This window comes from Monodon monoceros, unplaced genomic scaffold, assembly GCF_005190385.1.
Source record: "Monodon monoceros isolate NGI ecotype Baffin Bay Population unplaced genomic scaffold, NGI_Narwhal_1 Super_Scaffold_3, whole genome shotgun sequence".
NCBI classification, from domain to species: Eukaryota; Metazoa; Chordata; class Mammalia; order Artiodactyla; family Monodontidae; genus Monodon; species Monodon monoceros.
In genome coordinates this window covers 14,638,041-14,661,334 of record NW_021703780.1, presented here as the reverse complement: position 1 = coordinate 14,661,334, position 23,294 = coordinate 14,638,041, and the positions used below count along the sequence as shown (strand labels likewise).

Sequence of the window (23,294 nt, the reverse complement as noted above, 5' to 3'; positions counted from 1 at the left end):
TCCATTGCTCGCGTGAGGACGGAGGAAGGGGCCACGGGCCGAGAGACGTGGGCACCTGGAAAAGGCGAGGAAACGGTTCTCCCCTCGAGCCTCCCGAAGGCACGTAGCACTGTCGGGCACCTTGGTTTTAGCTCAGGGAAGCACATTCTGGACTTCTGGCCTCCAGAACTGTAAGATGATACAGTTGTGTTGTTTTAGGCCACTGTGTCTCTGGTTACTTGTTACAGCATGATTGCTGCCCTCGAGGAGCACATAGGTTAAGATACAGTAAGTTACTTCATCCGAAAAAGCAAAAGGAGGTGGGGGGATTTTCTCGAGCAGGTGATGTTGAGAAGCGCTACATCACCCAGCATTGAAGCATGTTTTTATAGGACACATTGACCAGCCTGTGGATGTTTGCCAAGTTGTTCTTGTGCTTTTCCCAAAATAACTGGCTCTAAGGGAGTGGAGCCGTCTCTGAACCCTTTCCCTTGAACCTTAATCCAGGCCTTTTTTCTTTACCCCACACATCTCTCTCAGCTCCCTGACTTGGTGCATATGTGCTGGGAGTCCACTGTGGGTCCAGGTCTCCACCAGGTGTCCTCCAAGTTCTCAGCATGGTCATTGGTACTTAGTCACTGAATTGATGGGACATCTTCTCACAGTAGGACCATGCCGTGGTCTGCACAGCTGTCTTAGAGACCTTTGTAGAAAGAGTGGCCCATAGTCCTTTACCTGCAGTTCCAAAATCCAAAGTGCTCTGAAAACCAAGTGCTTTTCTGATTTTCTTCATAGCTCACTTGTTGGTGAACCCTCACCTGAACTCTGATGAGGTCTTTATCTTCATTTATGGTCTTTATTTACTCATTTAGTATGGCCATTCATAAGTTTAGCTGCAGAAACGTTAATGAATTTTACTATGGGCTGCTGTCCCAGATCCCACCAGTGGTCATGGGTAAGTGTGTGCACTGAACTTCCTCAAATCCAAAATATTCTGAATTTCAAAACACATGGGGCCCCAAGGATATCCAATAAGAGATAAATGGACCTGCACTTTTTTGTTCCGTTTAGCAAATATGTGTTGAACACCGACTGGGCATAAGAAGAAAGGGGTGAGTAAGATCAGACCCTGGCCTCAGAAAGTTCAAGGTCCAGTGGGGAAGGAGTGATATTAATACATTAACTGCCATAGAAACTTACACACAGGGTGCGGTGGGGACATGGGTGACAACACAGCTGGCAGGTTTGCGGGAGGCTTCCCAGAGGAGACACGGGAGCTTCTTAGTTACAGAAACTAGGGGTGTGACCTTTCCGTGCCTCTGTTTCCTCACCTGTAAAATGTGGATGAGCAGACACTGTGAGTAAGGCTGTTGTGAGGATTAAATTAGTGACTACTTGTAGCATGCTTAGAACAGGCCTACTCCTAGTAAGCTCTATGTTAAGTGTGTACTCGTAAAATAAATAGTATATTGAAACTGCTGCCTGATAGTTCCACAAATGGTTTTTTTAAGCCTTAAAATCAGTGCCCAGTGGAGGGCTAAAATTAAAGAAATCTCTGACATGTTTCCTAAGCTTTCTCTCAGCCTCCTCCTGGGGCTTCTTTATATGGAACATGAATAATCCCCTTAAGCAGACCTGCCAGGGACTTCACACGGACATTAGTGTCTGCTTAATGGGCTATGGATTTAGGGGCTTCATCTCTCCTTAAGCTCTTAAGAGCTTTACAGCACACGTTATTCCTTCACGCGGAGAGCTAAGGCACTGTATGGCTGTACCGCCAAGGCCTGTTCCAGACTGGGGAGGGGTAGGTCATCTGTAGACCATCTTCACAGGGGACGCGTCTGCGAGTCCGTCTGCTGCTCCTCCGTCTACTGAGGGCGGAAGGACGAAGCCTTTTTCTGCTCCTGGAGACTGGTTGGTTCAACTTCTCTGAGAACTCACTTAGGTCATGGAACACTCTCTAATACACCTAGGAATGTCATTGAAAACGGTTCTGTTCTATTCTCAGCAATGGCCAACCATTAAATGCCAACAGTATTCATCTAATGAGTATCTTCCCCAGTCTCCTTTCCATTTCAATCACTGTGGTTAATAATAAAGTATATACTAAACATATCCAAAAATGGGCTCTACTGAACACTTGTTGAGGGATATTAATATATGTTACTCCTAGGATCCTGTCATATAATTTGTTTTTGTTTTTGTTTTTGCGGTACGCAGGCCTCTTACTGCTGTGGCCTCTCCCGTTGCGGAGCACAGGCTCCGGACGCTCAAGCTCAGCGGCCATGGCTCACGGGCCCAGCCGCTCCGCAACATGTGGGATCTTCCCGGACCGGGGCACGAACCCGCGTCCCCTGCATCAGCAGGCGGACTCTCAACCACTGCGCCGCCAGGGAAGCCCCTATAATTTGTTTTAATAACTTATAAGCACAATGTTTCTAATGTTTCATGTGACTCAATCCTTTTTTTCTTCTTGAGCACCCTCCGTGACTCTTGTTCATTTCCCCTCGGAAACCTCATTTCAGTGGGTTTTGCCTGCAGAACTAAACATGAACTTGTACCAGGGGAGAATAAAAGTGGCCTGCCTTCTGTCCATTATTCAGGGGCGGGTGGGGGTCCTTGTTAATTTACCACTTGTGCATTGCAGGGTCCACATATGTGAAGAAAGAAATCTGAATAAATTTCTCTGTATTTAACACAAGAGACCCACAAGGGACAGAGCGAAAATTTGCTCCTGAGGATGCAGTAGCCACATCTTTTGGGACATGTGCCATTGTTACTTCAGTGTTTCCCAAAACATTCTTGTGAAATACTAGTTCCTCAAGAGGCTCTGGGGAGAAAAAGACCCCTGGATAAATAATTTTGAGAAAGGCTACTTATAAAGCCTTCCTTGGGAGATTCCCAGTGCTAAAAGCGCTCAGAAATCCTGTAGTCATGAATCCCGTATAACTTCATGATTCCCTGAGCTTACTTGATGACAGAATTCTAGGTATAACATATATTAACGTCTCCAGAACAAATGTGCAAAAGAACGTTTTTTTCGGGGGGGGGGGAAATGTTCGTATATGCTTTTTTATTACACCACAGCAATTGAAATGGAAATGAGATTGGGAATGATACTCATTAGATGAACATTTGAGTTTAATGATTTGCATTAGTCACTGGAAAACGGTGAGTGGAAATGAGGCCCATACTGTAGATATAACTGTTTTCTTTCCTCTCCTGTCGTGTGATGGTGCTGTCCTTTCACCATAATTTTCCACATAAATTGCCACTTTGCATTTCCCCTTTCCTGTAAGGAGTGGGGACTTCCTGGGGAAGAGGGCTAAACTCAGTTCCACTAACTTCATCATCTTTTGACTAATTCTGTAAAAGCCAAGGATTGCATTATGCTGTAAGCAACAGAAACCACTGCAATGACAACCAAGTGATGAGTTAATCTTTCTCGCTTAACAAGAAGTCAGAGGCAAGCCCAGCACCTCAGAAATGCTATCAGGCACACGGCTGTATGTACTAACCTTAGTATGTGTTCATGCAGTTCTCATGACCTCAAGACAGCTCTACCATTCCAGGCATTGTATCCATATCTGTGTGTTCCAAACAAGATGGGGAAATGACCACCGGCTTCTGTCAGCTGACTATGTACCTTTTCTATCAGGAGAACCATAGCCTGCTTGGAAGCCCCTCCCAGGAATATCTCCCTATATCTCATTGGCCAGAACTGTGTTTCATGGCTTCTCCGAGCTGCAGAGGACTCTGTAGAGATTTTAGCTCGGTTCGTCCTTCCCAGCAAAATCAGGTGTCCGTTAGCAAGTAAGAAGGGGAAAATGGATATTGGGCCAGCACCCACAGAGTGTACCCAAACCGGCCTTGAATTAGTCCTTTGTAGAAAGAGGTTCGTCTTCTGTTCTTCACTGTATTCTAGACTCAGCGTAGTAACTTGGCAAATATTGACTGTGTGCTTTCTGTAAGCCAGGCGTAGCCGCCTCTGATGCCACGGTGGTCACAGTCTTAGTAGAAAGAGCAATGCATACACGGCTGACTCTGATAAAGTTTAATAAGTCCTACAGTTATGATCTTAGAAAAAGATCACTGGAAACATAGGTAAAATAGATTTGAAATCCATCCTAGACATTATAGATAACTCACATCACATCATATCTACTCCTAAGAGAAGGAATCTGGTGATTGGAGTTTCAAGGGAAACTAGGTAGGTTTAAGGAAGGTATAGAAAAGCAAAAAACAAAAAAGTTGAATTATGACAATTTTTTAAATTGGGGTATAGTTGCTTTACAATGTTGTGTTGGTTTCTGCTGTACAGTGAAGTGAATCAGCTGTATGTATACATATAATCTGACAATTTTTCTTTTCAGCAAGCCACTTTTATTTTGATCCTCCTGAGTTTTATTTTTGATCCTCCTGAGTTTTATTTACTTTCTTTCTGATCCCGAATTCTCCCTTGTTTATAGTTGGCTGTCTGTTTTTTTTGTTCTTTTTTTGTTTTTTTGAGGTATGCGGGCCTCTCACTGTTGTAGCCTCTCCCATTGCGGAGCGCAGGCTCCGGACGCGCAGGCTCAGCGGACCGGGGCACGAACCCGTGTCCCCTGCATTGGCAGGCGGACTCTCAACCACTGCGCCACCAGGGAAGCCCCTGGCTGTCTGTTTATAGATGTTATCCCCTGGCTTAAGTCTTCCTTCCTCCGCAGCCAGCCCCTCCCCCTTGTCCCCCCCCCCCCCCCCCCCCCCCCAAGGACTCGTGGTGAGAGATTTAACCATTAGGAACTTCCTCACTGTCTCCACCTCCAGCAGGTTCAGGAAAGGAGCGGTGCTTTCCTAGAACGAGAAAGATTCCTGGAGTAACGTTTTCAGCCCCTAAAATTGGCAAAACACTCCCACCCCGTTCTGACACCCATGAGCTGCCTGTTTGCCTCCAGGCTGAAACAGCAGGGCTAGCAGCGTCCATAATTTGTTATTTTGTTATATTTTTAAGGTCCCTGGAAATAAAATTCCCATTAAAATATGTAAGCCTGGTGTTCAGCTTTCAGACATTGAACTTTCAAATGGTTTTTAGGATCCTAGATGCCCCTGGATCACTGCTTCCAGGGGGGAACCCAGAAAGGGGGGGTGGCATGGACCCCTCGTCACTGGGTAACCTGGTGACCTCTCAGACATCACTGAGTCCCACTCATTCTGCAGTTTATTTCTTTTTGTTCCAAGAGGGCCATATTAGGTTCAGGTGAAGTTCTTGTTTTGAATGTATGCACACCGTTAGGTAAAGAGCATGGCTTCTACAAGTGTTAAGCTTCTCTAACTGAATAAGTTATAGAGCTGTAGGACCACTGTTAACCTCAGAATTGCCGATATTGCCCTTGAGTCGCTGAGCTCTTTGTAGTTGGTATGAATTAAAGTAATTTCTGCTGCATTTGGGTATGAAAAATTGGGGATAGTCCAAAGAGTTGCTTCCAAATGAAAATTTCATTTCAATAGTAGCAAAATATGAAAAATGCCCAGTATTCTATATCTAAAGCAGAAATGTGTTTTTGCCTTATATTGAACTCCTTTTTCCCTCTTTTTCATATATATCACATGCCATTTTTCTTAAAATTTCTTTTAAAGTGTACAATTCGGTAGCTTTATGATATTCATAGAGCTGTGTAACCGTTACCACAATCTAATTTTAAAACATTTTCATCAGCCCCAAAAGAAACCTGGTGTCCAGATCATTCCCCCTTCCCCCACCTCCCCAGCCCCGGGCAACCACGACTGCCATCTCTATAGGTTTGCCTCTTCTGGATATTTCATATATAAATGGAATCAAACAGTATATGGCTGTATCAGTTTCCTAGTGTTATAACAGATTACCACAAACTGGAAGGGTTAAAACAACAGTACTATATTTTCTCACAGTTCTGAAAGCCAGAGGTCCAAAATCAAGGGATTAGCAGGGTTGGTTCCTTCTTGGGGACTCAGAGGGAAAACCTCTTCCATGCCTCTCTCCTACCTTCTAGTGGTTGCCGGCACTCCTTGGCTTGTGGATGCATCACTCCAGTCTCTGCCTCCATTTGCACCAGTTGTTTTCCCCTGTGTGTCTTTGTGTCTTCTCATGGCTTTATTTTAAGTACACCAGTCATTGGATCAGAGCCCTCCCTAAGCCAGTATGATCTCATCTTAACTATTTACATCTGCAAGGACCTTATTTCCAAATGAGGTCACATCTAAGGTTCCGGTGGACATGAATTTGGGGGTGGGGAGTGGGCACTATACAACCCAGGCCAGTGGCTTTTTGTGTTTGTCTTCTTTCTCTTATAAGTTTTCAAGGTTCATCCATGTTGTAGCATGTTTCAGAACTTCATTCCTCTCATATGGCTGAATAATACTCCTTCGCAAGGACATGCCACATTTTATTCTTCCCTTCATCATTCGGTGGACCTTTGGGCTGGTTCCACATTTTGGCTGTTGTGAACATTGCTGCTATGAAAATTGTTATACAAGTTTTTGTTTGGACATATGTTTTCATTTCTCTTGGGGTGGATTTGTTTAACTCTTAAATTTGTCAATTATGATACACATATTTATGTCACTTGGCAGTAATGGCTGTTGGTTATTAAAATTCTGACTCATTTTTGCCTCTTGGAATTGCTTTGTGTTTCAATGACTTTTCCAGTGACTCACCTTTGGAGAATTATATTGTGTGGTGGGAAATATGCTTTTACTCCTTTCAACTTATTTAATGGAAATCTATTGTTAACATTAGAAAGAAAGCTATGTAGTCTTTCAGTTGCTAAGCTCTAGTCACATGCTGATTTGTGTCCTTCCTTGTCTTTTATAAATACGTAGTAGCTTTTAATTTTTTAATCATTTACAAAGGGTTTTGTCTTTATGATATCATGTAACCTTCCTTGCAGTCCCGGGAGATGTCCTGAGACTGCTCTGTTCTGGCTGCTAATCTTGGAATTCAGTTGATTTCTTTTAAAAGAGCAATTGGTACTTAACTATGATACAAGGATGTCCTTCATCCCTCAATCCCACAAATCTGTTGTTTCTATGGTGATGTTTTCTCCAAGTGCAGAGAACATGTATTAACCACCACGGGACACTCATTAGCCTAGACTAGTGGTTCTCAAACTCTACCTGCATCAGAATCACCTGGAAGACTTGTGAAAGCTCAGGTTCCTGAGTCCCACCATGAATGTTTGATTCAGTAGGTCTGTGGTGGGGCCTGAGAATGTGCATTTCTAACAAGGCTGCAAGTTGTGCTGGTGCTGCTGGTCCCGGGACCACTTTTGAGGCTCATAGGCCTGGCACCTGAATGTATGTATCACTTTGGGTATTGTTCAGCCAGGGCTTCTCAAAATTTAATGTGCATGTGAATCACCTGGAGATACCTTTAACTGGTTCTGATTCAGCAGGCCTGGGAAGGCTTCCAAGATTCTGCTTGGGTAGTTCTTTGTTAAACTGTAGCAACTCCACATTGAAATAAGCTTGCCAGCTTTAAGCAAATGAACAGGATGTACCTTGTAACTGTAGCGGAAGGGTGCTTTGCAAGTTACATTGTGACTCTGGGAAAATCAGAGGCCAGAGTGGTCCAAGTTAGACTCAAAGAGTAAATGGTTGAGACTTTAAACATAATATTTGAAGTAAGTTATAATTCTCTAGTGTGATCTTTTTGTTTTGTTTTTTGTTTTGTTTTTGCGGTACGTGGGCCTCTCACTGCTGTGTCCTCTCCCGTTGTGGAGCACAGGCTCTGGACGCGCAGGCCCAGTGGCCACAGCTCACGGGCCTAGCCGCTCCGCGGCATGTGGGATCTTCCCGGACTGGGGCACGAACCTGTGTCCCCTGCATCGGCAGTCGGACTCTCAACCACTGCGCCACCAGGGAAGCCCTCTAGTGCGGTCTTTTAAATGTATGTTTCCAGGTTCTGAAATGTATGTTTCACAGGTTCTGTGATTGATCGGAATAGACTCTACAGGGATTCTAAATTCATTCTTTTAAACTAATGGGGTTACGTTTTGTTTTTCTTTTTTTCAGCTTCTTGACGAATGTAGACTTGATGATATCAGCTTTAGGGACTTTTATTTTTTTTTATTTTTTATTTTTTTGCGGTATGCGGGCCTCTCACCGTTGTGGCCTCTCCCGCTGCGGAGCAGAGGCTCCGGACGCGCAGGCTCAGCGGCCATGGCTCACGGGCCCAGCCGCTCCGCGGCATGTGGGATCTTCCCGGGCCGGGGCACGAACCTGCGTCCCCTGCATTGGCAGGCGGACTCTCCACCACTGCACCACCAGGGAAGCCCGGGACTTATAATTTTATACTTATTATCTAGAAGGATTATTATTTTACGAAAACTAAATAAATACTCCATGAAACTAATTTTTTAATTTTTCTCTTGGCAGATCACTTACAACCTTGGGGTTGGTTATCTCATCACTGGCTGACCAGGCAGCTGGCAAGGGTAAAAACAAATTTGTGCCTTATCGCGATTCAGTCCTCACTTGGCTTCTTAAGGTAATTCATTGTTCTCATGTTCTTTTCCAACTAGAAATTGGCTGTTTCAGTGGTGACAGCTGAGAAGTGTGTGCAAAATACTACACAACGAACTCCTGACAATACTGTTATCCTGATTCCTAAACATGCAGGATGAAAACTCATTCCTGTTGCCTTTTTTCCATTAATAATGCTGTTTGACAGGCATTGTGCATTGATGTGAATAGAGAGAGACCACGTTCATCTGTCATAAACTTACTTGTGAAATACAAACCCATTTCCACACTGAGTTTTCTTCAGCACGAAGGTCATCCGTGCACGTGTGCTGCTTCCCTCATGCGTTGTGCGTGGAATGGGCCTTGTTTCCTAAGATGCTATTTGAAATATTTTGCAGGATAATCTGGGGGGAAACAGCCAGACCTCTATGATCGCCACCATTAGCCCAGCAGCAGACAACTACGAAGAGACCCTCTCCACACTAAGATATGCCGATCGAGCCAAAAGGATCGTTAACCATGCCGTTGTGAATGAGGATCCCAACGCAAAAGTCATCCGGGAACTGCGGGAGGAAGTGGAGAAACTGCGAGAGCAACTCTCGCAGGCTGAGGTATGGTCAGCCCGGTTCTCCCTGTGATCCAGGCTCCCCGGCTCGTGGTGTCTGAGTGGCAAGGCGAGGTCGAGCTCGCTTGCACTTCCGGGTCGCCTCATGTGGTTCAGTAGTTCTGGGTTGATGGGCATCTTCTCCGTGCTAAGCACTGTGAAGACACAGGCCTATAATGCAAGGCTCCATCCCATGAACTGACAGTCAAGGAAGCAGACAATTAAAAGAGAGGTGCTGCTATTGCCTGTTTGCTTCAGTCAATCAGGTGGCCCTTGAGCCCAGATCTCTTCCAATGTGAAATCCTAAGACCCAAATATGCTGCTTTGATTAACATTGTAGGTTACATTCCCAGGCAGCCTTGCCATTTTCAGAGAAATTAGTTCTGTATCATCTCCTCATTAAGTCGTGGAGGACAAGGTGGTCAAGAATAGTTAGCATTTGGAAAAATTCAGAAATCTCCTTTTATTTTATCTTTTTTTATCAGCTCCTGACAGGGAACGAAATCATTTTGCATTGTTACCATCTTTCCTTGGCTTTACCCAGACTTTAATAACCATAACCCTTTTCAAATAACTGTTGCCAGAGAGGCACTGTCTCACTGAAATAGTAACAGGACTGAGATGAAGGTCAGGTGCCTTAACTTCAGTCACATGCTTCCACATGCCAGGATTCAGATGTGTACCTAAGGCTTCTAAGTTCACATTCCTTCATACCACTCTCTTCTGACCCCACAAAGAAAAGGAAGTCAAAGCCAGGGATCTGAATATTCCATCTGTTGGTGATCGTGGAGTTGCATTATAACTATTTGTTTACATGTCCTTCTCATCTTCTTGGCCACGGGCTCCTAAAGTGCAAGAGGCGTGTTTTATTAATTTTTGTTGTTGTTGTTGGTACGCGGGCCTCTCACTGTTGTGGCCTCTCCCGCTGCGGAGCACAGGCTCCGGACGCGCAGGCTCAGCGGCCATGGCTCACGGGCCCAGCCGCTCCGCGGCATGTGGGATCTTCCCGGACCAGGGCATGAACCCACGTCCCCTGCATTGGCAGGCGGACTCTCAACCACTGCGCCACCAGGGAAGCCCTGTTTTATTAATTTTTTTATCTCTAACCCTTAGTACAACATTGATACTGGAAAGCACTTAGCACAATGACTTGCCCATGGTAAGTGCTTGATAAATGTTGCTCTTTTTGTGATTATCATCATAATCATCGTTGAGTGCATCAGGCTTAATTTTTTTAAAAATCGATGCCAAGAAGGGGAGCAGAACACCTGGAAAATCAAAATGCTGATAAACTTTGATGAGAGTCATGATCCTAGGAGGAGAGTATAACAGCTCTGGAACTTGTCCGTAGGTGGATGATCCCCATCCTCCCTCTTTTCTGTGAATCTGCATTTCCACTGTGACCATGTAATCTAGGGCGGGTAGCTAGAACAATGCCTGGCCAAAGGGTAGAGCAGAGGAACCACAGCAGGTTCATGTAGAATTTTCATGTGTGTCCCCTTGGACCCAGCACTAAATGTCACTCCCAGGCTCTGTTAACAGAGTGAGACTCAGGCATCCTCAACCGGCCTCCACATCATCGCCACTTCAGCTTCCTGTCAGAGCTCTGCCATCTTTCTTGGTCATAGGGTTATACTCTGCAGAAGCTCATGTTACTATAGGGTGTCAAAAAAGCATATGTGGTGGCCAATTAAGGCCCCACAGATTTCTTAAGCTGCATATAGCTATATTTAGACCCCTTAATTATTCTCACTGAGCAAACACAGAGGGAAATTACTGCCTTTTTAACCAGAAGTCCTATTTCCAAGTGAATAATAAATATGCTAAGTTTATTACCATCAATAAGAAAAGTAGTTCAAATGGCCCAGGCTCAAATTTTAAAATAAATGAGGAGAATTGCCACCTTTCCTGGTAGGTTAATATAACTGGAATGTGTTTATAAAGTGATGTGTGTTGATCTCTGTCTTATTGAAAAAGAAGTCTACTTAAGTAATTTGTTCTCATACTTTTCTATTTTGAAGATGAACTTTAGCATCTTTTAGGTCTTTAAATGTGAAATTTAAGTATGATGGGTAAAATTACTCTGGGATGATTTGTATCAATTTAATTCAGGGCACTGGAATTTCTCTTTCTCCCTCAAAGAGTAGCAGCCATTTACTCTTTCACTTCATTTGATTAATAAAGGTCTAAAACCCCCTGACAGTGTGTGGCTTAATTGCTTCCAACAGACAGTTGATAACCGCTTAAGAAGGACAATAAGGGATTGTCTTGTACACAGTGGTGGAAAAAATTAGAAAATCAGATTTCTCTGCTTTCATTTTAAAGGCTATGAAGGCCCCTGAACTGAAAGAGAAGCTCGAAGAGTCTGAAAAGCTGATAAGAGAACTAACAGTGACTTGGGAAGAGAAGCTGAGGAAAACAGAAGAAATTGCACAGGTAGCTTGATAACTTGGGCCTAAAATATAGTGATTTTTTTTAAATTTTATTTTTTAATTGAAGTAGAGTTGATTTACAATGCTGTGCCAATCTCTGCTGTACAGCAAAGTGACTCAGTTATACACATGTAGACATCCTTTTTATATATATATTTTTTCTTTTCCATTGTGTTTTATCACAGGATATTGAATATATTTCCCTGTGCTATAGTGATTCTTTTTCATTTGCTGTCTTTTCTGTATAGCCACTTATCATCCTCAAAAAGTCCTTTAAGGACCTCTTTCTGCTGAACTAGAGCCTGCAAAGATCCTCTTTAGACACTGACTTCATTGTTTTTTATTAACTACCGTTTGGTCCCTGTATTTGCTAGAAGTGTTGCAGAGCACTGAATTTGTACAGGCATGGTTCAGGAAACATCTTTAATACGTTCTGCTTTTCACATTTAACCAGAAACCTGTTCTGTGGTTTTAGATCACCTGGCAAAGCATGCAGCTGCCTGATTGGCAGAGAATTTACAACATGCAGCATATCAGTAGTTTTTTCAGTGTGCTTGATTCTTCAGCTTGTTAGCAAATGCTGTTATGAACTGTACTTGAGAAAATAAAAAGCAAGGACTAATCGTGTGAGTGTGTGTGTGTATGAGAGAGAGATGAACCTCTACACTGTACATTTCATGAACAGTTTAATCTCATTGACCACTTGTAAGTATTGGACCATCCCAATCAGGTAGCTTGAAATCAGTAACTGGAACCTAGTCCAGCCTGCTGCTTATATGTCTTGTAGATATCACAAACATATACCTAACTTTCTATAACTCCTACATTGCTTTATTTTTCTTCATAGCCCATATCACCTTTGGAAATTCTGTATTTTACTTGTCTGTTTTGTCATGGTCTCTCTCCTTCCATTAGAATATAAGTTTTCATGAAAGGAGTAGCTTTGTTTTGTTTGCTTTTATATGCTCAGCCCTAGATCTGTACCTAACACATAAATATTTCTTGAATAACTTGAATGAATTTGAGGCCCTCTGCAAAAGGGACCCAGCCTGCTCTTCCAGCCCCATTTCCCACTACTTTCCCACATTGACTTTCCCACCTGAAATCATCCAGTGCGCCCCGAGTCTTTACTGTGCTTTCCTCTGCCCTTCCCCTGGAACACTCTGCCCTTACCTTGCTGCTCTCCCATTTCTTCCTACTGAAATGCTTCTTGTGCTTCAAGAACCATCTCAAATGCGTTCTCTTCCTGAAGCCTTTCCTGGACTCTTAACCCATCATGATTTCCCTCCTTTGAAGCCCCGCAGCACATTGTTCCTCTCCAATGGCACAGGGCTCTCCTCTTGTACTTCTAGTTGTGTGGTCTTATCACCTCCACTGGACAGGAAGCCCTTAAGGGCAGGATGGTGCCCGGTTCATCCTTGGTGCCCCTAAAACACTGACACAAGAAGTCATGCATTTTAGGATCTCAGTAAACTTGGTTGAGCTGATTAGAATGTGTAATTTCACTGGCCTTGTCCCCAGAAATAGTGCCTTAAGCTTTCCACGGATACATCTCATGACTAGAGCAACAAATAGAGCTTCCCTGCTTTTGTCTGTGTCTGTGCACAGGAGAGGCAACGACAACTTGAAAGTATGGGGATTTCCCTGGAGACGTCTGGTATCAAGGTGGGGGATGACAAGTGCTACCTAGTCAACCTGAATGCAGACCCTGCTCTCAACGAACTTCTGGTTTATTATTTAAAGGTAAGAAAGTATGTTAATAGATAGTTGCAATCCCGATTCCGTCACGTACGATTCCTACTTGAGTCTGGGTGCCTGTCCCCATGATTTTGCTTTTTGTATCCAGCTTAGCTTTCATTAAAAGTAAGAGGATTGGTAGTTCAGTCAAGTTACCGTTAAGAGTGAAAACCAGCTCTTTTGCATTCTACTGGGGCTGTGCAGTTGGGCTGATTTCCATCAGAGGGGCACGAGTGAGCAATGGAAGGTGTCGCAGTGATCCCTGGCTATGGTGACAGGATTCTGAGAGGCTCTGGAGAGTCACCATTATGCTTCTGAGTAATTCTAAGGGGATCTCGAGATCATCACAAGCCTAAAGCAGACTCTTGTGGAAGATTAGACAGCTAGGGTTCTTCCATATCCATCCCTCCCAAGCCTGTATGCTCAGGACATAACTTTTGGTCCTGTGATCACCTTCAGGTGTGGAGATGGGCGTGGCCTTTTGGGTTCGGCACTTCGGCCTCAGGGTACTGCCACTGACCAGGCTGCAGGGCTCAGTGCAGCAGTTCTCAGACTGCTTCGTTAAGGATTCTGAGCTGCCTCGTGAATATACAGAAGGCAGTGGAGAATAAGCTAGAAGTGAAGAAAGGAACCTCAGGCTTCTGTCATCCTTTTGATTCTACTTTTTCCAGAAATAAATATGGCACAAATAGCCCCTGACTTACTGAGAGTCCACTAATGGACTTAAGATCTGTTCATGTAGGAAATGATGAAGGGGTAAGGAATTGTTTCTGAAATCTTAATTTTGAAAGACCAAGTCTTGCAGTTTCTCTCTTGAATAGGGAAGTATTATTATCACAGTGACTGCATGGTTTTTAGAGCAATAGAACAAACAAAGAGGATGAGCAGTGGGCAGAGTCACCAAGGGTCACAGTCCTCACATGTCTGAGGTTTGAGGTACTTAAAAATCATGCTAATCTGTACACTGTATAATCCACAGGTTTCAGTACTCTGTAATTTGGTATTAGAAACTCAGCTATTTTTTAAATCACTTTAAAAGTTACATATTTGAAACTATGACTTTCCATGAAACTATTTTCAATGATTCTTGAATTTATAGAGCTGTTTTCAAAGCACTTTCACCGTTAAGTCAGGTGATCCTTGAGAAAGAATCCTGCTCATTAGATCATATTAATAATATTGTTCTGGTTCTGCAAAAGAAAAGAAAAAAGAAACTGAGGCTCAGAGAGTGAAATGCCTTGCCCACGGTTACATAGACAGTAAGTCGTCAAGTTAAAACCGGAGCTCAAGGTATTCTGCTATCAAGTCTGACTTCTTTACGTTCTAAAATAATAGCTAATCATGTTGATCAGGGTTTGGTGTTTTTTCTTTATAGTGTTTAATCATATTTTACATTTAGTGTATTAAGGTAAGCTTTTGACCTATATAGTGCGCCAGATCTCACATTTTCCATCTGATTCATCATATGTTGTCATGCATGTGCTGTTGGGTTATTCGAACTGATTGTGATGAACTTTTGCTGAGTTACTTGTAAGGGTAGGTTTTTCTTTCTTTAATGATCTGTTGCCAGGACCATACCAGGGTAGGTGCAGATACCTCTCAGGACATCCAGCTCTTTGGGATAGGAATTCAGCCTGAGCACTGTGAGATTGATATTGCTTCTGATGGAGAGGTCACCCTCACTCCAAAAGAAAATGCAAGGTAAGAAATGTCCCTTAAAGGTAAGAAGCAGCTCCTTAACATAGCTCAAGTGCCTTGTTTTTAGGAGTAGACTGACCCTTTCTGTCTGTTTGCTTAGTTATATCAGAGTTAAGGCTACACTGGCTTTTGCTTTCTGCTTGTAGAGAGCTGTGTAAGCAAGATTTCGAGCACCAGCTTCAGGGTGGCTGATTCTGCCTTGAGGGCTGGGTGATCTCAGATAAGCTACTTCTTTTATCTAATCTTCAATTCCCTCATATGATAAATGAGGCTAATAGTAGACAAAACATATAAATCACTTGGCTCAGTGCCTGACACACATAACTATTGAATAAAGTCATTTGTTATTACCGAGTGTAATGCATTGTATGAAAAGCAGTTAATCAGATAACTCCGTTATATGAAAAATTCCTAAACTAAGCTATAATATGTAAAAATTTGAGAATTGACAGGATAATATATTTACTTTTTAATTTCTACTAAATGATGTCTTGAATTATTTTATAATCACGTGTAAAATGAAGTCCTAAAACAGTATTCCTTAACTCACATAATTCAGAACACACATTTTTATGAAGAAAACTATATTCATTTCAAATTATTGTGTTAATATCACCCATATACATTTCTAAGTGATGAAAAACGGAGACTAGCAATAGTAGCATACATGATTCATGAAGTTTGTAGGCCTTCTGTTATAGTGATAGATTGTTAAGATATTTAATGGTGAAATGATACCATTCCTTAATTTTTACTTATTCCAAGTTCAAATAGATTTTAGCTTCATGCTGTATCCCCCTATTAGAAGCTCTGGATTTTTTTTACATACTTTTTTTTAAATTGACAGAATTATGTGTGTATACACACACACACACACACCACACACACACACACACACAGCATGATAATTTGATCATATTCTCTTTTAACACTACATCTGAAAATGATTTTATTTGGTAGATTTCCTCATACCTGATTTTACTTCCATGTCTTTTTATCCTACTTTTCGTCCTTCCCCACCCTGTCCAATCTCCTCCTTTCCTATAACCTCAGGGCAGTGGTTCATTCATTCAGTATACTTCCTCTAGGCTCTGTACTGGGAATGCCCAAGTATAGTAACTCAAAGCCTGGTGGAGGAGAATATATAGAAACAATTGTTATTATACAGGAAAATAAGTGCTCCTTCTAAAGTGATCTTTATAACCTGCAAATCTGATCACTATAAAAGTGTGTGGGGTTTGCAGGACTGGAGGTAGGGCGAGCTGTTAGGATATTATTACGATATTGTTGTGGGAACACAGCAGTAGCAAAAGAAGTGAAGAACAAAATGTATTTCAGAATTACTTGAGAGTCAGCGACGTTTAAGCGATGTGCTTGGGGACAGGATGGGAACTCACTTAGTAAAAGAAAAGAAGTGAGCAATATTAGATTTCTGTCTTAGGAGACGAGATAAACAGTGGCACTACTAAATCAAAATAAGAAATACAAGAGGAAGAACAGGTTTGGAGGATGATAGGCAATGAGTGGTAATGAGTTCACTTTCGAATACTTTGAGTTTGAGGTGTCCTTGGGATATCAATGTGAAGATTTCCAGTTGCACATTGGATTTAGGGCAGGAGAACTACCCTAAAGATACAGACTGGGCATAATCAGTGTTGCCTGTCTTGAAAGTGGGTCTAAAGTGAATAGTGGAAGAGTTAAACCAATGTTCATGGGATGGTCTGAAGATAAACCATGAAGTAGGGTGAGACAAGGGAGTCAGAGAGGCACAGAGGCAACAGCAGGATACAGTGATGGAATCTAAGGGAAGAGAACATTTAAGAAAGAGGTCAAAGTAGAAGCTAAAGAGCTTCTATTGGACATAGCAGTTAGGAAGACATTGACAACCATGGAATGTTTAAGTACCATGCAGTTGTGGGTATGGAAGGAAAAAATGCAAAGAAAGAAGAATAGGAGGTGAGGAAGCAGGCTGAATCTTGGTTGTGCAGATGGAAATGGGATTGGAGACACAGCAAAAGAGGGGCATGGTGTGAAGGGATAGTCAGTATTTCCTCAGATCTGTCCTCAAGTCCACCGGTTCTCTCTTGTCATGATTTACCTGCTGCTTAACCACATTCTACTGAGTTTTAATTTCAGTGTCTCTGTTTTTCATTTGTAGAAGTTTAGGAAGTCCTTTTTTAGACATGCCTGGTCTCTATTGGTAGAGGCTTGTTTTTACTCCATTGTATGCTTTAATAATTTTATTTTTACTTATTTTATTGCCTTTATTTGGAAATTCTATTCTCTGAAGTTGCTGGGGCTTCAATCCAACTATTTGTTGTATCTGCTGATAACTTTGCTCCCTAAAGCAGTTCATGATTTTTTAGATGTGCTCCTCTTCAGCGGTTTATCTGTAGGAGTCTTGTGGCTTGGGTGAGGCTACATAAATTCCTGCAAAGAGATTTTATATTTGCTTCTTCCAAGTACCCCAGGCATGTGTTCAAGTAGAAATGACTTTTTAATGCTAATTTCTTGGCTTGGGTATGTTACCAAACCAGGCAGTTTCCATAACTTTTTCTTTTTTATATTATTGTAATAAGAGTGTACTATAAACGGCAAAGTGATATGTTCATATGTATGTTCAGGTGTGTGTGTGTGTGTAAGCACCTAGATAGGGGTCCTCTAAAGATACAGATGATCACAAAAGTAATCAGTAAGTAAGAGAGATGAAGCTTATTACTTTTCTCTCTGATTTGCTCTGGAACTATTTTTAGTTTTATTTTAGAATAACGCTGCTCAATAGAACTTTCTGAGATAGTGGAGAGGTTCTATATCTGCTAAGACCATTTTGGTAGCCACTATTGAGATAGTGTTCTTGAGAATTAACATATGGCCAGTGAGAATGAGGAACTGAATTTTTTAAATTATAATTCAGAGTTTAAAATAATAAAGGACACTGAGTGACACATTTCTACTCTTGATCATACTGCTATTCCTAGAATTTCCGGAGGGCTTTTTAGATGCCTTAATAAACAATGGGGAAATATATTTCTTAAAAACTGACTATTGAGAGGGCAGATAGCGGAAGCAAGAAGAACTACAATCCTGCAGCCTATGGAACAAAAACCACATTCACAGAAAGATAGACAAGATGAAAAGGCAGAGGGCTATGTACCAGATCAAGGAACAAGATAAAACCCCAGAAAAACAACTAAATGAAGTGGAGATAGGCAACCTTCCAGAAAAAGAATTCAGAATAATGATAGTGAAGATGATCCAGGACCTCGGAAAAAGAATGGAGGCAAAGATCGAGAAGATGCAAGAAGTGTTTAACAAAGACCTAGAAGAATTAAAGAACAAACAAACAGAGATGAACAATACAATAAATGAAAACTACACTAGAAGGAATCAATAGCAGAATAACTGAGGCAGAACAACGGATAAGTGACCTGGAAGACAGAATGGTGGAATTCACTGCTGTGGAACAGAATAAAGAAAAGAGAATGAAAAGAAATGAAGACAGCCTAAGAGATCTTTGGGACGATATTAAACACAACAGCATTCACATTATAGGGGTCCCAGAAGGAGAAGAGAGAGAGAGAAAGGACCCGAGAAAATATTTGAAGAGATTATAGTCGAAAACTTCCCTAACATGGGAAAGGAAATAGCCACCCAAGTCCAGGAGGCACAGCAAGTCCCATACAGGATAAACCCAAGGAGAAACACGCCAAGACACATAGTAATCAAATTGGCAAAAATTAAAGACAAAGAAAAATTATTGAAAGCAGGAAGGGAAAACTGACAAATAACATACAAGGGAACTCCCATAAGGTTAACAGCTGATTTCTCAGCAGAAACTCTACAAGCCAGAAGTGAGTGGCATGATATACTTAAAGTGATGAAAGGGAAGAACCTACAACCAAGATTACTCTACCCAGCAAGGATCTCATTCAGATTCAATGGAGAAATCAAAAGCTTTACAGACAAGCAAAAGCTAAGAGAATTCAGCACCACCAAACCAGCTCTACAGCAAATGCTAAAGGAAGTTCTCTAAGTGGGAAACACAAGAGAAGAAAAGAACCTACAAAAACAAACCCAAAACAATTAAGAAAATGGTCATGGGAAACATATATATTGATAATTACCTTAAATGGATTAAATGCTCCAACCAAAAGACAGAGGCTTGCTGAATGGATACAAAAACAAGACCCATCTATATGCTGTCTACAAGAGACCCACTTCAGACCTGAGGACACATACACACTGAAAGTGAGGGGGTGGAAAGAGATATTCCATGCAAATGGAAATCAAAAGAAAGCTGGCGTAGAAATACTCATATCGGATAAAATAGACTTTAAAATAAAGAATGTTACAAGAGACAAGGAAGGAACTACATAATGATCAAGGGATCAATCCAAGAAGAAGATATAACAATTATAAATATATATGCACCCAACATAGGAGCACCTCAATACATAAGGCAACTGCTAACAGCTATAAAGAGGAAATCAACAGTAACACAATAATAGTGGGGGACTTTAACACCTCACTTACACCAATGGACAGATCATCCAAAATGAAAAAAAACAAAACTGACTATTGAATGTCTGTGTTTTAGGTAGAAGAGATAAGTATTCTATAAAACTTTTTTTAAAAACTCATATTTTTGGCAAAAGTATGTATGTATGTACATATTTATATATGTATAGTGTTAACAAACAAATTTTGAGTAAATTTGAAGATGTAATTGTATTAAGTGATTTGTGAATTGGGCAGCATCTCATCAGGGGTTACACAACATGGAAGGCTTTTATAGTAGGGAAGGTGGGACAAGGAAAGGAAGTCATCAGCAAGGAACAAAAATGAAAGTTCATTGGAGGAAAGTAAAAGTTAGGTGACAACAGTTTCTCATTAACTGAGCTGTGGTGTTTTCTAATTGGCTGGGCTTGTTGCTGGGCGCAGAGGAAGTCTTCCTTCCTCCTGCTGGGGTAGTAAAGTAGTTGCACTTCCTGTTGGGGGTGCAAGGTAGGTCTCTTCCTGTTGGGGTAACTGACATCTTCCTTTTTGGGATAATTGACCATGAGTGTTGGGGTATGAGAGTTCCCTTTTCAGGCCTCTTGACTCCAACTTTAGTTGAGGTTTCCTTTTATTAATTTTCACAATAGATGTACATATACATATATATTCTGATCTCATTTTCCATTTTTGCAGATGAATAAATCAGTTCATATTTCCAAATAGATGGGAAACAGACTTTTGAAACTTGAGTCACAATGTTGAGAGTCATTTTGAAGAATAAAGGGAGCATGTTAGTGTAAAACATACACACCAAAGCTTTACCGTGTTTGTGTACGACAGATTAAAAACATTTAAGATGGTATTTCCAGGGTATTTTTTATCAATAAAAACTTAGCCACCAGACTTGAAATATTACTACAGAAGAGTGATTATTTTCATCTGTGAATTTTCCTTATTCCATAACTTTGAGCTTAAAAGTCCCCCTAAAGATTAGGAGCCAGATAATGAGAGTATATGAGAAAAGTAACTTACGGAAAAATTAAAACTCAAAATGATACTCATTATTTTTCTCCATCAAACTTCACTTGACAGCCCTTATAGCAAATTAAACTTTATTAATTGATTAACTATCCCCCTAATGTTTTGTTTTGCTTTTATTGTTTTGTTTTTATTAAAAAAATTTTTTTTAACATCTTTATTGGAATATATTTGCTTTACAATGGTGTGTTAGTTTCTGCTGTACAAAAAGTGAATCAGCTATACGTATACATATATCCCCATATCTCCTCCCTCTTGCATCTCCCTCCCACCCTCCCTATCCCATACCTCTAGGTGGACACAAAGCACCAAGCTGATCTCCCTGTGCTATGGGGCTGCTTCCCACTAGCTATCTATTTTACATTTGGTAGTGTATATATGTCCATGCCACTCTCTCACTTCTTCCCAGTTTACCCTTCCCCCTCCACGTGTCCTCAAGTCCATTCTCGACGTCTGCATCTTTATTCCTGTCCTGCCTCTGGGTTCTTCAGAACCATTTTATTTTAGATTCCATATATATGTGTTAGCATATGGTATTTGTTTTTCTCTTTCTGACTTACTTCACTCTGTATGACAGTCCCTAGGTCCATCCATCTCACTACAAATAACTCAATTTTGTTTATCGCTGAGTAATATTCCATTGTATATATGTGCCATATCTTCTTTATCCATTCATCTGTCAGTGGACACTTAGGTTGCTTCCATGTCCTGGCTATTGTAAATAGAGCTGCAGTGAACATTGTGGTACATGACTCTTTGAATTATGGTTTTCTCGGGGTATATGCCCAGTAGTAGGATTGCTGGGTCCTATGGTAGTTCTGTTTTTAGTTTTTTAAGGAACCTCCATACTGGCTGCATCAATTTACATTCCCACCAACAGTGTAAGAGGGTTCCTGTTTCTCCACACCCTCTCCAGCATTTATTCTTTGTAGATTTTTTGATGATGGCCATTCTGACCGATGTGAGATGATATCTCATTGTGGTTTTGATTTGCATTTCTCTAATGATTAATGATATGGAGCCTTCTTTCATGTGTTTGTTGGCAATCTGTATGTCTTCTTGGGAGAAATGTCTATTTAGGTCTTCTGCCCATTTTTGGATTGGGTTGTTTGTTTTTTTGTTATGAGCTGCCTGAGCTGCTTGTAAATTTTGGACATTAATCCCTTGTCAGTTGCTTCATTTGCAAATATTTTCTCCCATTCTGAGGGTTGTCTTTTTGTCTTGTTTATGGTTTCCTTTGCTGTGCAAAAGCTTTTAAGTTTCATTAGGTCCCATTTGTTGATTTTTGTTTTTATTTCCATTTCTCTAGGAGGTAGGTCAGAAAGGATCTTGCTGTGATTTATGTCATAGAGTGTTCTGCCTGTGTTTTCCTCTAAGAGTTTTATAGTGTCTGGCCTGACATTTAGGTCTTTAATCCATTTTGACTTTATTTTTCTGTATGATGTTAGGGAGTATTGTTTTTAAATGCCAGCAAAATCTCTTTTTTAGGTAAAGGAAACATTTATGAGAAGACTAAAATTGTCCATGCTAAAATTTCTGGAGGACTTTTCCTTTCCCCCTAAAAAAACTCACAGTGACAGTGCTTTAACTGTATCAAAGGATCGGTTGTTGAGATCTTCTAATAAGCAGGAAATCCTACAGAATCTTTTATAGTGACTTATTTAGGCTACTGACTTCACAGCCCCTTGATAGCCAGTAAGCTGTAGCAAAGTTACAATGTGAGGAAAGCTGCACTGTTGAAAGACCACCTGCAAGCGTCCGCTGGACAGTTGCTTTTTCAAGATTTGTTTCAGGCAAGTCCAGGATACATAGACCAACATAAACCCACAGACACAATGTACATCATTATGGTATAATATATACAGTATAACAAAGACTATCAGAGTTTCCTTCCCCACCTCTAATTGTTTGTTTGTTTTTACTGAAGTGTAACTGACTTACAGTATTATATTAGTTTCAGGTATACAGCATATTGATATTACATAATGGTCACCACTGTAGTTACTATATGTCACTATAACTGGGAGTTTGTACCTCTTAATCCCTCTTAAACTTTTTCACCCATCCCCTCACCTCCCTCCCCTTGATTGATTTTACCATTTGGTTGGTAGCTGTTTAGGATTTAAGCCTGGTATTCCTTTTATGTTTTCCCTGAGTTTTTATTATGGGAAATTTCAAACAAAAGAGTGGAAAGAATGGTATAACAAGCCTCCATACAGCCATCATCCAGCTTCAAAAATGACAGCTCATAGACAGTTTTATTTTTTATTTATTTGTATGTCCTCCACATCACCTCCTCCCTCCCCTCTGGGTTATTTTAAACATATTCCAGATATTGTAACTTTGCATCCATAAATATCTCCACTTGTATCTCTAAAAGACCAGTATCCTTAAACACAGCTTCCGTACCATCACAGCTAAAATAATAAACAATAATTCCTTACTAATCATACGTTGAGGCGGTGTTCAAATTTCCCCAGTTGTCTTATAAAGGTTCTTTTTCAGTTGTTTCGTGAAATCAGGATCCAAATAAGATTTAACCATTCTCATTGATTGTTATGTCCCTTGGGACTCTTTTAGCCCATGGGTCCCCCTCCTTTGCTCCCCCACTTTTTTTTACCTTGCATTTTATTTGCTGCAGACACCTAGTTGCTTCCCATAGTCAGCATTTTGCTCATTGCATCCCATGGCGTCATTTAACGTCTTCCGCTGCCCTCTCTATTTCCTAAATTGGTTTTAGATATAGAGGCTTGATCAGGTTCAACTCAAATATGGACAAGAACGTTCCATAGGCATTGTTGCCCATCTCCATCAGGAGCACATCATGTCCA

At 41.2% G+C, this 23,294-nt stretch overlaps 1 protein-coding gene across 8 annotated transcripts in view; it reads left to right on the top strand.

Moving 5' to 3' along the window:
- Positions 1 to 23,294, top strand: part of KIF13A (kinesin family member 13A) — a 219,292-nt gene that overhangs the window by 148,638 nt on the left and 47,360 nt on the right. For all 8 annotated transcript variants that reach the window (XR_003796624.1, XM_029242237.1, XM_029242240.1 and 5 more), the window contains exons 10-14: positions 8,371 to 8,482; positions 8,856 to 9,068; positions 11,387 to 11,497; positions 13,102 to 13,236; positions 14,801 to 14,931. Coding sequence is in view for 7 of the 8 variants with exons in the window: in XM_029242237.1 (XP_029098070.1) it covers positions 8,371 to 8,482; positions 8,856 to 9,068; positions 11,387 to 11,497; positions 13,102 to 13,236; positions 14,801 to 14,931 (702 nt within the window). In the remaining variant the exon portion in view is untranslated. The remainder of the gene's footprint in view (positions 1 to 8,370; positions 8,483 to 8,855; positions 9,069 to 11,386; positions 11,498 to 13,101; positions 13,237 to 14,800; positions 14,932 to 23,294) is intronic.